The sequence below is a fragment of the Astatotilapia calliptera genome, chromosome 22 (assembly GCF_964374335.1).
Source record: "Astatotilapia calliptera chromosome 22, fAstCal68.1, whole genome shotgun sequence".
In the NCBI taxonomy this organism is placed as follows: Eukaryota; Metazoa; Chordata; class Actinopteri; order Cichliformes; family Cichlidae; genus Astatotilapia; species Astatotilapia calliptera.
The window spans coordinates 34109543-34122485 of NC_137442.1; the positions used below are offsets into that span (position 1 = coordinate 34109543).

General features: G+C 38.2%; 1 protein-coding gene across 7 annotated transcripts in view; it reads right to left on the bottom strand.

Moving 5' to 3' along the window:
* phf14 (PHD finger protein 14) overlaps nucleotides 1–12943 on the bottom strand; it is a 141233-nt gene that overhangs the window by 66472 nt on the left and 61818 nt on the right. For all 7 annotated transcript variants that reach the window (XR_013904431.1, XM_026156303.2, XM_026156304.2 and 4 more), the window contains one exon: nucleotides 421–483. Coding sequence is in view for 6 of the 7 variants with exons in the window: in XM_026156303.2 (XP_026012088.1) it covers nucleotides 421–483 (63 nt within the window). In the remaining variant the exon portion in view is untranslated. The remainder of the gene's footprint in view (nucleotides 1–420; nucleotides 484–12943) is intronic.

Below are 12943 nucleotides of genomic sequence, written 5' to 3' on the forward strand. Positions count from 1 at the left end.
CCTCACCAGTGTTTTAAGCTAAGGGGTAAACAGCTTTGGTCTTATTAGCCCAGCTTGACCTTTTCTGTCAGTCTCGCAATCACAAACTTGGCAAAGGAGAGGGAAAAAAAAGCTTAAAAACATTTGCATTCTTCCTCTTACATTCTTAAAGTATGTATTGAAATCTGTACTGTGAGGAAAGTCAGTTCCTTTAAACAGTAGGATTCTTCTTGAAGAAACAATTAACTATTTTTTAATTTCAATAGAGGAACAATACTGGCAAATATGAGTAAGAAAAGACAAAAAACAAAAAAAAACCCTGGAATGACAGAATGCGACAAAGAAGCAAACATGGGCAGGTAGAAGAGCTTAACTGAATTTCTCAAGAACATGTTGTTTAGAACAATACCTTTTTTTCTGTAGAGAAATAAAGCAACAAACCTCAATTTTATCTTCTCGCTCCTCACAGACTGGAACTCTCTTCCTCTTCTGCCCTCTGGTTCTCTATTTAAAAAGATAAATTAAAAATCCGAGCGGTTGTAAATGGTTGAAATGGTAATGCCATACAAAATACAAAACAATACAATATAATTTTAAGAAGAAATTAAGACAGTTTTATTTCTGGGTGGGTCAAAGCCTTGTCTGACACCTTATAGCTTGATTTTTCTCTGCTGAAATCCAGATCAGAGAAGAAATTAATTTTAGTAATCCAGGTGTTGGTTGCTTTATAAAAGGCTTTCAAGCAATGTGGCATTCTTGGTTCATTTCATTTGCCTTAGATTGTGTCCTTGAAGGAACAGGGAGGGGCTGCCAAAGGTAGCTTGAAGAAGAGACATTGTATAACATGAAGACAAGGAACTCAAAGAGTCTTGAAATGAAATCTATGGAAGAGTACTGAAATGACAAACACGTGTCTTCCTACACCCTTGGTGGTTTGTGGACTGATCTGGCTGGGTCCTGGTTCGGTTCTGAGCTTTGGCCCCTGTGGGGACGTGGTCATGGAGGGTGGGGTAATCCTTCCCTACTGCTTCCAGGTGAGCATTGCTGCCCAGGTACAGGTCTTGTTGGTTCCAGGGAGCGTGGGTGGATGTTCTGCTGTGGTCGTTGACCCACTCTCTCAGGAGTGGTGGTCTTGGGTTTCTTGGACCTCTTCTGCGTGGGAGAGTGGTGGGGGTAGGGGGCTCGGGACTCTGCCAAGTCCTGGGCAATTCTTGGTTGCTAGGGTGACGAGCCTCTAGCGGGGTTGGCTGCCTCTCGCCCTTTTGGCAATGGGCACCCCATCTGAGGTCTACCTCCTGCTCGGACAGACTCGCAGTTGTCGACAAAATGTGTAGCCTCAGGTCTTCGGTACTCATGGGGCCTGCGGATGGGTTGATCTCCTCGATCTATCTCTATCTGCCTTCGGCTCCTGGGGGCTGTCATTGCGGCTTCCCACCCTTATTATCAAATACACTTCGTGACAAAGTCACATACACAGACACTCAGTTTCGCTCAGACCCACACACACACACACACACACACACACACACACACACACACACACACACACACACACACACACACACACACACACACACACACACACACAAGAAGACTGTTGATTTATGTATCTGTGCATTTTCTAATTTTTGTGTACCAGTTGCTGTAGGTTTTGTTTTTTGTTGCAGCAGTTGACAGTACGGGGTCTGATCATTATCTAGGCAAGGCAAGGCAAGGCAAGTTTATTTGTATAGCACAATTCAACAACAAGGTGATTCAAAGTGCTTTACAGAGAGATTAGAAACAAGAACAAATAAAAAGCATGATTTAAAATTGAATAAAACAAGCAAATAAACTAACTAACTAATTAACAAACAAACAAACAAACAACAGTATATAAAATCAAAACAGATAAAATCAGAACAGTAGATAAAATCAGTAGTTAAATGTAAGTTTTGAAATTTAAGCTTAAAGTGTGGATTTGGTGCTTTATTCAAATGCAGCTGAGAACAGGTGAGTCTTCAATTATAGTTAATTATAATTATAGTCATAGACAAACACAATCTGACACAATAATAGATGAACAGTTGTTTGTATCAGTATCTTCCCTTGTCTTTATCAAACAAACTGGGTATCTATTCACAGTCCACGCTGTATTATAACAGTGACCATAAACACATAACAGTAAGGAGATGCATAAGTATGGATGATATAATGATTAACATCATTTTGTTAAGAGATAAAATTCCTGGCACATGGAAACTTTATGTCATTATTGTTTCTCCTCTTTTAAATTTTACATTGGGTCAGTGTCAAATGTGCCAAAAAGGAGACACATGCTGTTACTTTTTTCAACAAGTCATGGACTGGAACTTTAAATATATAGCATTTTTGAAATATCTTATTTAAGTATATATATTATATTATGACTAAATCATGGCATTTCAAATTATTTTCATTTAATTTAAATGCATTGGTTAGGATTTCAGATATGCTTTTACCTTCGTAAGATATTTGGTCATATCGTAATAATTTTATTAAGTTATGCACTTTGTTATATTTATGTTGTGTTTAATCTTGTTTTTTTAATGTCTGCTACGACGAGAAATTGGTATTAATGTTCAAAGTTTGTTAAAGAAAGATGTTTTGGAAAAAGGATTAATCTGGGTTCATTAATCATTTCATTTGGCTCTCTATGCACGTATTACATTAGAAGCGCTGCAAAAAAACGGAAAAAAATATCAATCTGCCTCTATGTATATATATATACACACACACACACACACACACACACACACACACACACACATATATATATATTTCTTCTACATAAAATGAAAAGTATTCTACTTTCACATAGAAACATTTTCATACAGTTTCTTCTTGGGGGCTAATTCAATTAACTTAGAAGGAAAAAACTTCATTCAGAGGGGGTGTTACTAAAAAAAAATGATAAGGTTTAGACTGTGAGCCAGCCAAGTAGATGAATTAAATGCTTTTATTTCGCAACTTCATTCACAGCACTGTTGGTAAACCCTTAAGCTACATTGGAAGCAATGACCAGAAACCAAAGATGGTGACTAGAAAGCAAAAAAAGCGAATGATATTCCATGACTTCAAGCGACTACGGATGAAATACCCGTGGATGCCACAAAGTGGACAAGCATAGAAATAAACCTTTCTGGTGTCCATTCTTCTCACAGAAAAAAGGATACCATAAGTTGAATACGAGTGTGAGAAAACAGAAAACACCTTATTTCAAGCAAATGTCTGAGCTGCTGGAGAGAGTTTAAAAGGGGAAGAAAAATTGACAACATATTTAAACAGATTGTGAAAACAATCCCATCTGTCGCCTTTGGCTCAGCACAACTTGCCAGATGGAGCACTTATCATTAAGAATGTTAACTGCAAGATTGCTGCCAATTGGCTCCTTCATAGTTCCTTTTCTCCTGTGAGTGAAGCACCAAATAAAAGGCTTGACATTATTTAATAATTTTTGTATTAAAGTAGTGCCAGTTAAAGTAATCTATAAACCCAGGGAGAACAGAGTGTAGCTGGATCAGCTGAAAAAGGTTCAGCCACATAGCATAGCTACTCTCAGGCTCTGCTCAGGTGAGGAAATTAAAAATGTGGGCAGTTCATACGTCCCAGGCAAAATCAATCTTTAATTAAGTACATCAGTGCATCTTTAAGAAGCATGAATTATTGCACAGGATTAGAAAAATTAACAGAGCATGAGAAGACACGCTAATTTCAATTTGCCACCTTTTTTCATTTGTCCACCTTATTCCGTAACTCAGGTAAAATTTAGGTGAAGGCGTCATTACAAAGGCTTCAGTGTTCTATTTCTAACTTAAAGAACAACTGACTGTTCTTTAAGTTATACTTTGTAATTATAAATATACACTGATTGGTTTGTAATTAGGCCTTCCAACAAATTAATATTTTCTCACAAAACTAAAGTTTTGTGAGAAAATATTAATTTGTGTCTGCACCTTCGACGCATGATATGAAGGATCATTTATCACCAAGGAAGGGGTCCCCTTCACCAAATAAGCAAAAATGTAAAGGAAAGAGGCAGCATGACTGTTATTTTGTATTAACCGGTGTCACAGATTAACTAGTGTTGATCAAACAGATTGGTTGTAGAATTGCTTCTCAGGAGCCACTACCAACAAAGCAGGAATGTGGTGAATACTTTGTCTTTACAAATGTGTGATGAACCGAAGATTTGAACCAAAATTTTGATTCATCAGTCCATAAAACCTCCTTCCAGTCTTCCATTGGCAGTGTTTCATGGCCCAGGCAAGCCTATTTGTCTTATTATGATGTCTTAGCAATGGCTTTCTTGCTGCAACTCGTCCTGTCAAACCTGCAGCTGGAATTCTTCTCTTCGCAGTTGAAACCGAGTCTTGCTTACTACGACCACTATTAAGCTGTGCTTGAAGCTGTTGTCCTGTGAGCAGCTTATCACGCAAGCTGTTAACTCTCAGAAACTTGTCCTCTGATTTAGTTGTGGCTTTGGGTCTGTCAGACCTTTTCCTGTTAGTTTGTTTCTGAGAGACTTTTGATGGTGAAGAAAACTGTACTTACAGGCACCTTGATGTTCTTTGCAATTTCTCTGTAGGAAACACCTACATGTTATGATGGTCTGTCTCTCTTTCATTGTTAATTGCCTTTTTCTCACCATTTTTGTAGCAACACACTACTCCTCTGCAGTACAATACTGTAGTTTTCAAGGCTTGATCAACCTCTATTGCTGAGGAACAGCTTTAAATTGTTAATCTATGTTGTGTTCCCTGAAAAAGGCCTTTTTGTATAATTCTGTTATTTTTCACTTTTGGTTAACCTTACCTTTAAAACCAACAAACAAACAAACATTTGTACCTTTGTACCATTTCAAACTATTCATTGGACTTGAACGACATGAACTGTAATAAATAACTGGAAAAATTGGGGTGTTCTAAAACTTTTGACTGGTAGTTTATATTTGTCAAAGTTACATGCTTCAAAACATTAAACCAATTTCAGCATTAGACAAAAATAATCTGCGTAAATACAAAATCCAGGTTTTCAATAATGATTTCATTTATTAAGAGAAAAAGCTAGCCAAACCTTCGTGGTCCTATATGAAAAATCAACTGCCCCCTAAACCTAAGAGATGGTTGTACCACGCCTGGCAGCAAGGGTCAAGCACTTGTGATAAACGGCAATGAGTCTTTCACATTGATGTGGAGGAACTTTGGCCCACAATTTTTGGCAGAATTGTTTTCATTCAGGCACATTCAAGGGTTTTGTCCCACCAGTCTGCAGAATATTTCCCCAAAAGTCTTGTGTATCATCAAAATGTGTTTTGCCTTGTGTTCATTTTGGCCAGCTATGGAACTCTCCCTCGGATATTTTTTCCCAGTGTGCGTCTCATTGCTGAATCAAGAACACTAACCTTAACTGAGACAAGTGAGGCCTGGAGATATTGTTCTGGATTCTGATACCTTATCCAGGAGGTCACGACCCAATGTGTTATTAGAATCATTTTATAGAAAGTTTGAAAGTTCGCCACAGTTTTCTCCATTTTTGTGGATAAGGGCTCTTACCTTGGTTTCCCTGGAGTCCCAAAGCCTTAGAAAGGACTTTGTAACCATTTCCAAAATCGCAAATGTCAATGATTTTGTTTCTCATCAGTTCTTGCGCTTGTTTAATTTTATCAGACAGGTTACACTTGAATTACTTCTCAGTTCAAGAGTTTTGACAGCAATCAGGGTAGGGTGCGGATAGTGAAACTGATATTCACTGTGATTAATCATAGTTAATTCATTTTAATGAAGTCCCTCATTGGTAAAATACCCCATGTTACAACCCTGTTGACAACAGCCAGCTTCGTAGAGGCCACAAAGGTGACATTTAGGTCTTTAGGTCGTGGCAAAATTCACTTTTTTTCTCCTTTCATTGTTTATTTTGTTTTTGTTTGGAAAGGAGATTGTGTCAAAGTCACATGCACTCTACTGGAAGCTGGGCACAGTTGGAATCCTGCAATCTAAAGTGCCTTTATAAAGTGTCTTAAGTGCCTTTATTTATAGGTACAGCTATTTTTTCTGTCACTTTCAGTTTTTTATATGTTTCAATGATGAAAGCTTCTGCTTTAAAAAAAACCCCAAAACGGTTGCTTGTTATTACATAATAGTTCATAAGCAGTACTGGATTGAGTTTTAGGATCTTCTAAACTAAAATAAACAGGATGAAATAATTTGGAATTTATTTGGGGTAAGTCCTATATTATTCCCATGTATAGGCAGATTGTGGTTGTGAATTGCTCCTGCATGAAACTCAGTGTGAGAACTTCACATGGTCTTCAGTGATCAAACATACGTAGCTATGCAGCATTAAAAAAAAAAAAAAAAAAAAAGGGGGTCTCATTGGCTGACTTTAAAAGATTTTCCTCCAGTACACATTACTAACTACAAGCTGCAAGACTCGTAGTTACAAGCTGCAAGACTCGTAGTTACAAGCTGCAAGACTCGTAGTTACAAGCTGCAAGACTCGTAGTTACAAGCTGCAAGACTCGTAGTTACGTGTCATTTAGCGGTGTTAAGCCTATTGCCAAAGGAAAATGTCTGTGTATACAAACACAGACACACACACACTTGAGCGATTAAGGCCAGCAGGAAGTCAATTTGCCAGTCCTGATAAATTGAGACATGGCTTTAGAGAAGTGCCAGTGCTCTCTGCCTTCATAAAAGCATTAAAAATGCAAAGCAGGGGGCTTTCAGCAGCTGCCACTGCTCACCTTGAATTTGAAGATAAATACTGCACTGAAATGCCTAAGTGGCTGGGGCTGCAAGGAAAATCAGAAAGCAGCTTAATCCTGAAGATCTCCAGCAGTGTTCTCGGCACATGTCTGGGGCCAAACTGGCACTGTGTTCTAACTAGGGATGGACCGATCCGATATTACGTATCGGTCCGATACTGACCTAAATTAATGGATCGGATATCGGAGAGAAATAAAAAATGTAATCCGATCCATTAAATATCAAAAAAGCACCTCACAAAACTTGCGACATGGCGTAACTCTGCTCATAACCGTAGCACGTCGGAGCAGTATGCATCAAGTGATAGAGCGTCTGTGGCGTGCGAGACCTGTCAGCGGTCTGGTTGAGTATTTGTAGCCTCGCTACCAAACAGCATTTCATCTCCGAGAAAGTTATCCAAGAGAGAAGTAAAGCAAGTGTGTAAGTTCATCTCTGAATGTTTGTAAAGCATTCCCGCGTTAGGTTTAACAACCAATATATGGCGCGACTGCTTCTTCTCTCTCCCTCCCTCTCCTGTTGCTACTTCAATCGTGAAACTGATTAATGATCAGCTGATCGGCTTTTCTGTCGCGAGTCCGTCTCTCTTGTTTGTTTATCGCCCACTTCGTCCCAGAAAGAGGAAACCAGCGGCTGAACAACAGCAGCACGTTTAAGCTTGATAATCTGTTGTTAGTAGATCTGGGTGATATAAGATTTTTTCATATCACGATATGTTTTTTTCATTTCAGGTGATAACGATATATACCATGATATAAGCTAAATAACTATATTTGTAAGATTTAAATGTGCCGTTGCTCACAAGTAAAATGTGAAATAATCAGCAGCTTGTTTTGATTTAAATATTCATTTCCCATAATAAGTTCAACAGGGTAGATGTACTTAAGGAACATGAGACTTTTTCAGATAAATAAAGGCAAATATTGCAAACTACACAAAAGGCAGCCGCTAAAGCGTTTAAGTTTCAAAACAGAACAAACAAAACAGACTAAATTGTCAATTCCACTTAGAAACAAAATATTAATTCTAAAAATAAATCTTAGTTTGTTTTACAGAAGAACAGACAAAATTGACTAACTTTTGTCAATATCAAATAAACTGAGAACTAAAAGGAAATTCTCAATCTCTCCTTGTTGTATAGCTGAGCTTTTCAAACAGTTTTAACAGTTACTTTATTCTGACAAAAGCCGAATGATGAATTAGCGCTTCCAGTCAGAGATTAAGCTGCACCGCTTTACTGTATTTCCAGACTTGCTTTCGGCACAATTTACAGTGCGCGCTACTCTGTTTTTTTGTCAGACTTGAAATAGCCGAAATACCTTCACACTACGAAACTTCTATGGCTCTTCCGTTCGACAATCTCTCCGGCATTGGAACCATCATCTGTTTTCTCTTCGGTAACGCTCTCGGTTGATTTTTCTAGTCGGCACACTCATTTCCTCCATTCCCCGGGTGGAATGGCGGTTGACTGCTTCCCAAACAAATACAGCATGGCACTTGTGCTGTACGTAACAAGTCACGTGACGTGACGCTGCGGCTGTGATTGGTGCGGCTCTGCGCTACTTAATTTGGATTGGCTGTTCTTTTTTTTTTTTTTTTTTTTTTTTTTTAAAGAGGACAAGAGCGGTGAGGTCTATCGCAATAGTTTAATTTTTCAATCGAGAAAAAGTTATTTCGCAATACATATCGTTATCGTTCTATCGCCCAGCTCTAGTTGTTAGAATTTATTTAATATTACTTTCTACACCAGGATCTTTTTCTACGTAGCTGACGGCTGGTAACTGTCTAGCAAAGTTTAGCCAGGGGGGCCGATAAGGATTGAACAGTGAAAAGGGGGCACAAAGACATACTTTTCTTTCATATTCTCAGTTAAAATGTCGAGCTTTTAATAAATAATTATCTGAATTTTACACCCAAAGTTTTAATCTGATGTAAGATGTATAAAAGTCCATTACTGTATATAGTAACTATTAAGTCTAATATACCCTAGTAAGCTATAGTACTATTTCCATCTGTGCAGTCTGCAATTCTGTTGAAGAAAGATGTTGAATCTATTTATTATTTCTTGAAAAATAATTGATTTCTGTGCATTTTTTTCCCACACTGCATCAAATTAAAGTTGATTACGTCGATTAAGCATCATGAGGTGGAGGGTGGTTCCCTATTTTTTTTTTTTTTTTTTTTTTTTTTGCTGGCAGTTTGCAACCCTATTAGTTAGGTTGCTTACTCTTTAAAATACAGTGGGGCAAAAAAGTATTTAGTCAGCCACCGATTGTGCAAGTTCCCCCACCTAAAATGATGACAGAGGTCAGTAATTTGCACCAGAGGTACACTTCAACTGTGAGAGACAGAATGTGGAAAAAAAATCCATGAATCCACATGGTAGGATTTGTAAAAAATTTATTCGTAAATCAGGGTGGAAAATAAGTATTTGGTCAATAACAAAAATACAACTCAATACTTTGTAACATAACCTTTGTTGGCAATAACAGAGGTCAAACGTTTACTATAGGTCTTTACCAGGTTTGCACACACAGTAGCTGGTATTTTGGCCCATTCCTCCATGCAGATCTTCTCGAGAGCAGTGATGTTTTGGGGCTGTCGCCGAGCAACACGGACTTTCAACTCCCGCCACAGATTTTCTATGGGGTTGAGGTCTGGAGACTGGCTAGGCCACTCCAGGACTTTCAAATGCTTCTTACAGAGCCACTCCTTTGTTGCCCGGGCGGTGTGTTTTGGATCATTGTCATGTTGGAAGACCCAGCCTCGTTTCATCTTCAAAGTTCTCACTGATGGAAGGAGGTTTTGGCTCAAAATCTCACGATACATGGCCCCATTCATTCTGTCCTTAACACGGATCAGTCGTCCTGTCCCCTTGGCAGAAAAACAGCCCCATAGCATGATGTTTCCACCCCCATGCTTCACAGTAGGTATGGTGTTCTTGGGATGCAACTCAGTATTCTTCTTCCTCCAAACACGACGAGTTGAGTTTATACCAAAAAGTTCTACTTTGGTTTCATCTGACCACATGACATTCTCCCAATCCTCTGCTGTATCATCCATGTGCTCTCTGGCAAACTTCAGACAGGCCTGGACATGCACTGGCTTCAGCAGCGGAACACGTCTGGCACTGCGGGATTTGATTCCCTGCCGTTGTAGTGTGTTACTGATGGTGACCTTTGTTACTTTGGTCCCAGCTCTCTGCAGGTCATTCACCAGGTCCCCCCGTGTGGTTCTGGGATCTTTGCTCACCGTTCTCATGATCATTTTGACCCCACGGGATGAGATCTTGCGTGGAGCCCCAGATCGAGGGAGATTATCAGTGGTCTTGTATGTCTTCCATTTTCTGATGATTGCTCCCACAGTTGATTTTTTCACACCAAGCTGCTTGCCTATTGTAGATTCACTCTTCCCAGTCTGGTGCAGGTCTACAATACTTTTCCTGGTGTCCTTCGAAAGCTCTTTGGTCTTGGCCATGGCGGAGTTTGGAGTCTGACTGTTTGAGGCTGTGGACAGGTGTCTTTTATACAGATGATGAGTTCAAACAGGTGCCATTCATACAGGTAACGAGTGGGGGACAGAAAAGCTTCTTACAGAAGACGTTACAGGTCTGTGAGAGCCAGAGATTTTCCTTGTTTGAGGTGACCAAATACTTATTTTCCACCCTAATTTACGAATAAATTCTTTACAAATCCTACCATGTGAATTCATGGATTTTTTTTTCACATTCTGTCTCTCACAGTTGAAGTGTACCTCTGGTGCAAATTACTGACCTCTGTCATCATTTTAAGTGGGGGAACTTGCACAATCGGTGGCTGACTAAATACTTTTTTGCCCCACTGTACCAGAATAGGGAGGATGGAGCAGGTTTAAGTTTATTAGATTGATCAGTTTTGCTGAACTATGAAATATTTTGGGTGCAGTGTATGTTTTGCATAAAGGTATAACAGAATAGCTTTAGTGTTTTGTTTTTTTTGTTGTTGTTGTTTTTAAACTTGAGTATGAACTTATACAAAATGCAGCAAGATATTTAAAAAAAACATTTTTATTGATTAAAAAACACTATATCGGATTCATATCGGTATCGGCCGATATCCAAATTTATGATATCGGTATCGGACATAAAAAAAGTCATATCGTGCCATTTCTAGTTCTAACATACTCCCATTTCATAGATAGACTTCAGGCTCTTCTCACCACTCTGTGTTACTGACTCAGCTGGAAGAACCCAATGAAAAATTTTCTTGAATTCCAAGTGAGAACCTCTAGATCACATATTGACTAGAGAAAAAACAATTACTAACAATTCGAGAAGCGGTGAAGGAAGCCATGACATCAGGGATGTCGCTCTTTTGAACTGAACTAACAGCAGAGTTAAACTGGAAAAATACAAGAAACTGTGCATCATCGGAACAACTGAGAAATGCACTGGAGAAATAGATGAGGACATGAACGAAGCGTCTTACCTTGAAGGATGCTACTGATGTAATATTATTAGAATTGATGGTATTCCAGAGGGTGCAGAAGGCACCTCCACTGTCGCTTTTATAAAAAAAATCTGATGAAGTTGGAACTGGCTTGAAAACACTAAGCTGAACCAAGAGTGTGACCTGGGAATAGAGTGAGCACACTGGGCCCTTGTGCCAAAGGTGATACACGCGAATCTTATTAGGCTAAATCTCAGGGGTAAAAACTTTGCATTTGCATCTTTTCCATTCTCTAATTTGACTATGACCCCTAACTTTTATTTGGATTCCCATACTGTCACTCTGATTTTGTTTGAACATTATAGTAGAATGACATTTTAGGAATAGCCATATTCTTCTCTTCTTGTTTTAACCATAAATACTGATGCTTCTGAATCTGCCTCCAAGCTTTGTTTTTTATTTTTTTCTCTTTTCTCACTTAAAACTGGGAACCTCATTTGTTGGCTGCAAGGTTTTGGATTATGCTATTTGTGTTCATTTTGAGGTCTGTGATAATAAATGCAGTTTCTTTTTTTTTTTTTTAAAGATAGCTATCAAAAAACTTAAAAAAAAAAAGAGAGAGTTTTCACACACTTTCACATCTTCTAGAAGCAGGAAGAAGAGAGGAGTGAACCATATAAGGCTTATATGATTTAGTCATGAAAGTGGCCACTTTCATATATTGTTTTAGTAAGTTTTCAAAACATACTAGTTTCATTTATATACTTTTTCTAGGGATCATATCTTTTTTTCACTCTTGTATGCTTTTCATACAAGTTTCACACAAGACAGATACAAACTTTATAAGATTTATATATATCTTTTCCATATGGCAGTCAAAAAACGAGGGGCTACCTCTGTAGCATGGAAATGGTTTGGTTATGAAAAGTCTGACACAGACCAGATAAAACTGTACTATGCAATTATGTTATTGTTACATGTATGTTATATGTTAAGTTATTGTTAGAACATAACTACCGTGATAACGAGGGACCGCTGTAGTTATATATAGTTAGCTAGTGAAGCAGACTGCAAAACCTTGATGATCACACAATTTTTTTAATTATCTTTTTTTTTTTTTTGCAGACAGGGAATACTGTATATGATTTCGTTGATTTTATCCCAAAATCTCGTTTCTTCCTTTTCTGTGCATGTTACCTGTTGTTTGACTGTTTAATTTGGAAAATAGAAGTAAAAGGGAAAAAAACAACAACAAAAAAACTATCACCATGTGGGCAAAAATACGTTTGCCTTAGAGGCCTGGATACAAAGCACGCACGCACGCACGCACGCACGCACGCACGCACGCACGCACGCACACACACACACACAAAACAAAAAAAAAACCAACATCATATGTATATACATACATATACATATATAAATAAATATGTACACTGATAATAACTGTGCCAAATGTGGTCATATCTAATCTGATATTTCTATTTGATTAGAAATGTACAGACTAGTGTCCAGCTTTAATCACAAGGGGCTTAACTTTTTACTTTAGCATCAACACCATCTGGAACCAGAAAGATGAAACCTTAAAAAAAAAAAGTAGACCAAGTGACGGGTTGCAGAAAGTCAATAAATATGCCATCTTTTAGCTTAAAAAAAAAAACAATAAATGAACTGAGCAACATAGTCAAAAGTGTTTAACATTCTGTTTCTTTGGATTACTCACTGTACTTCTGAGCCGACATGCTGGTTTTTAAA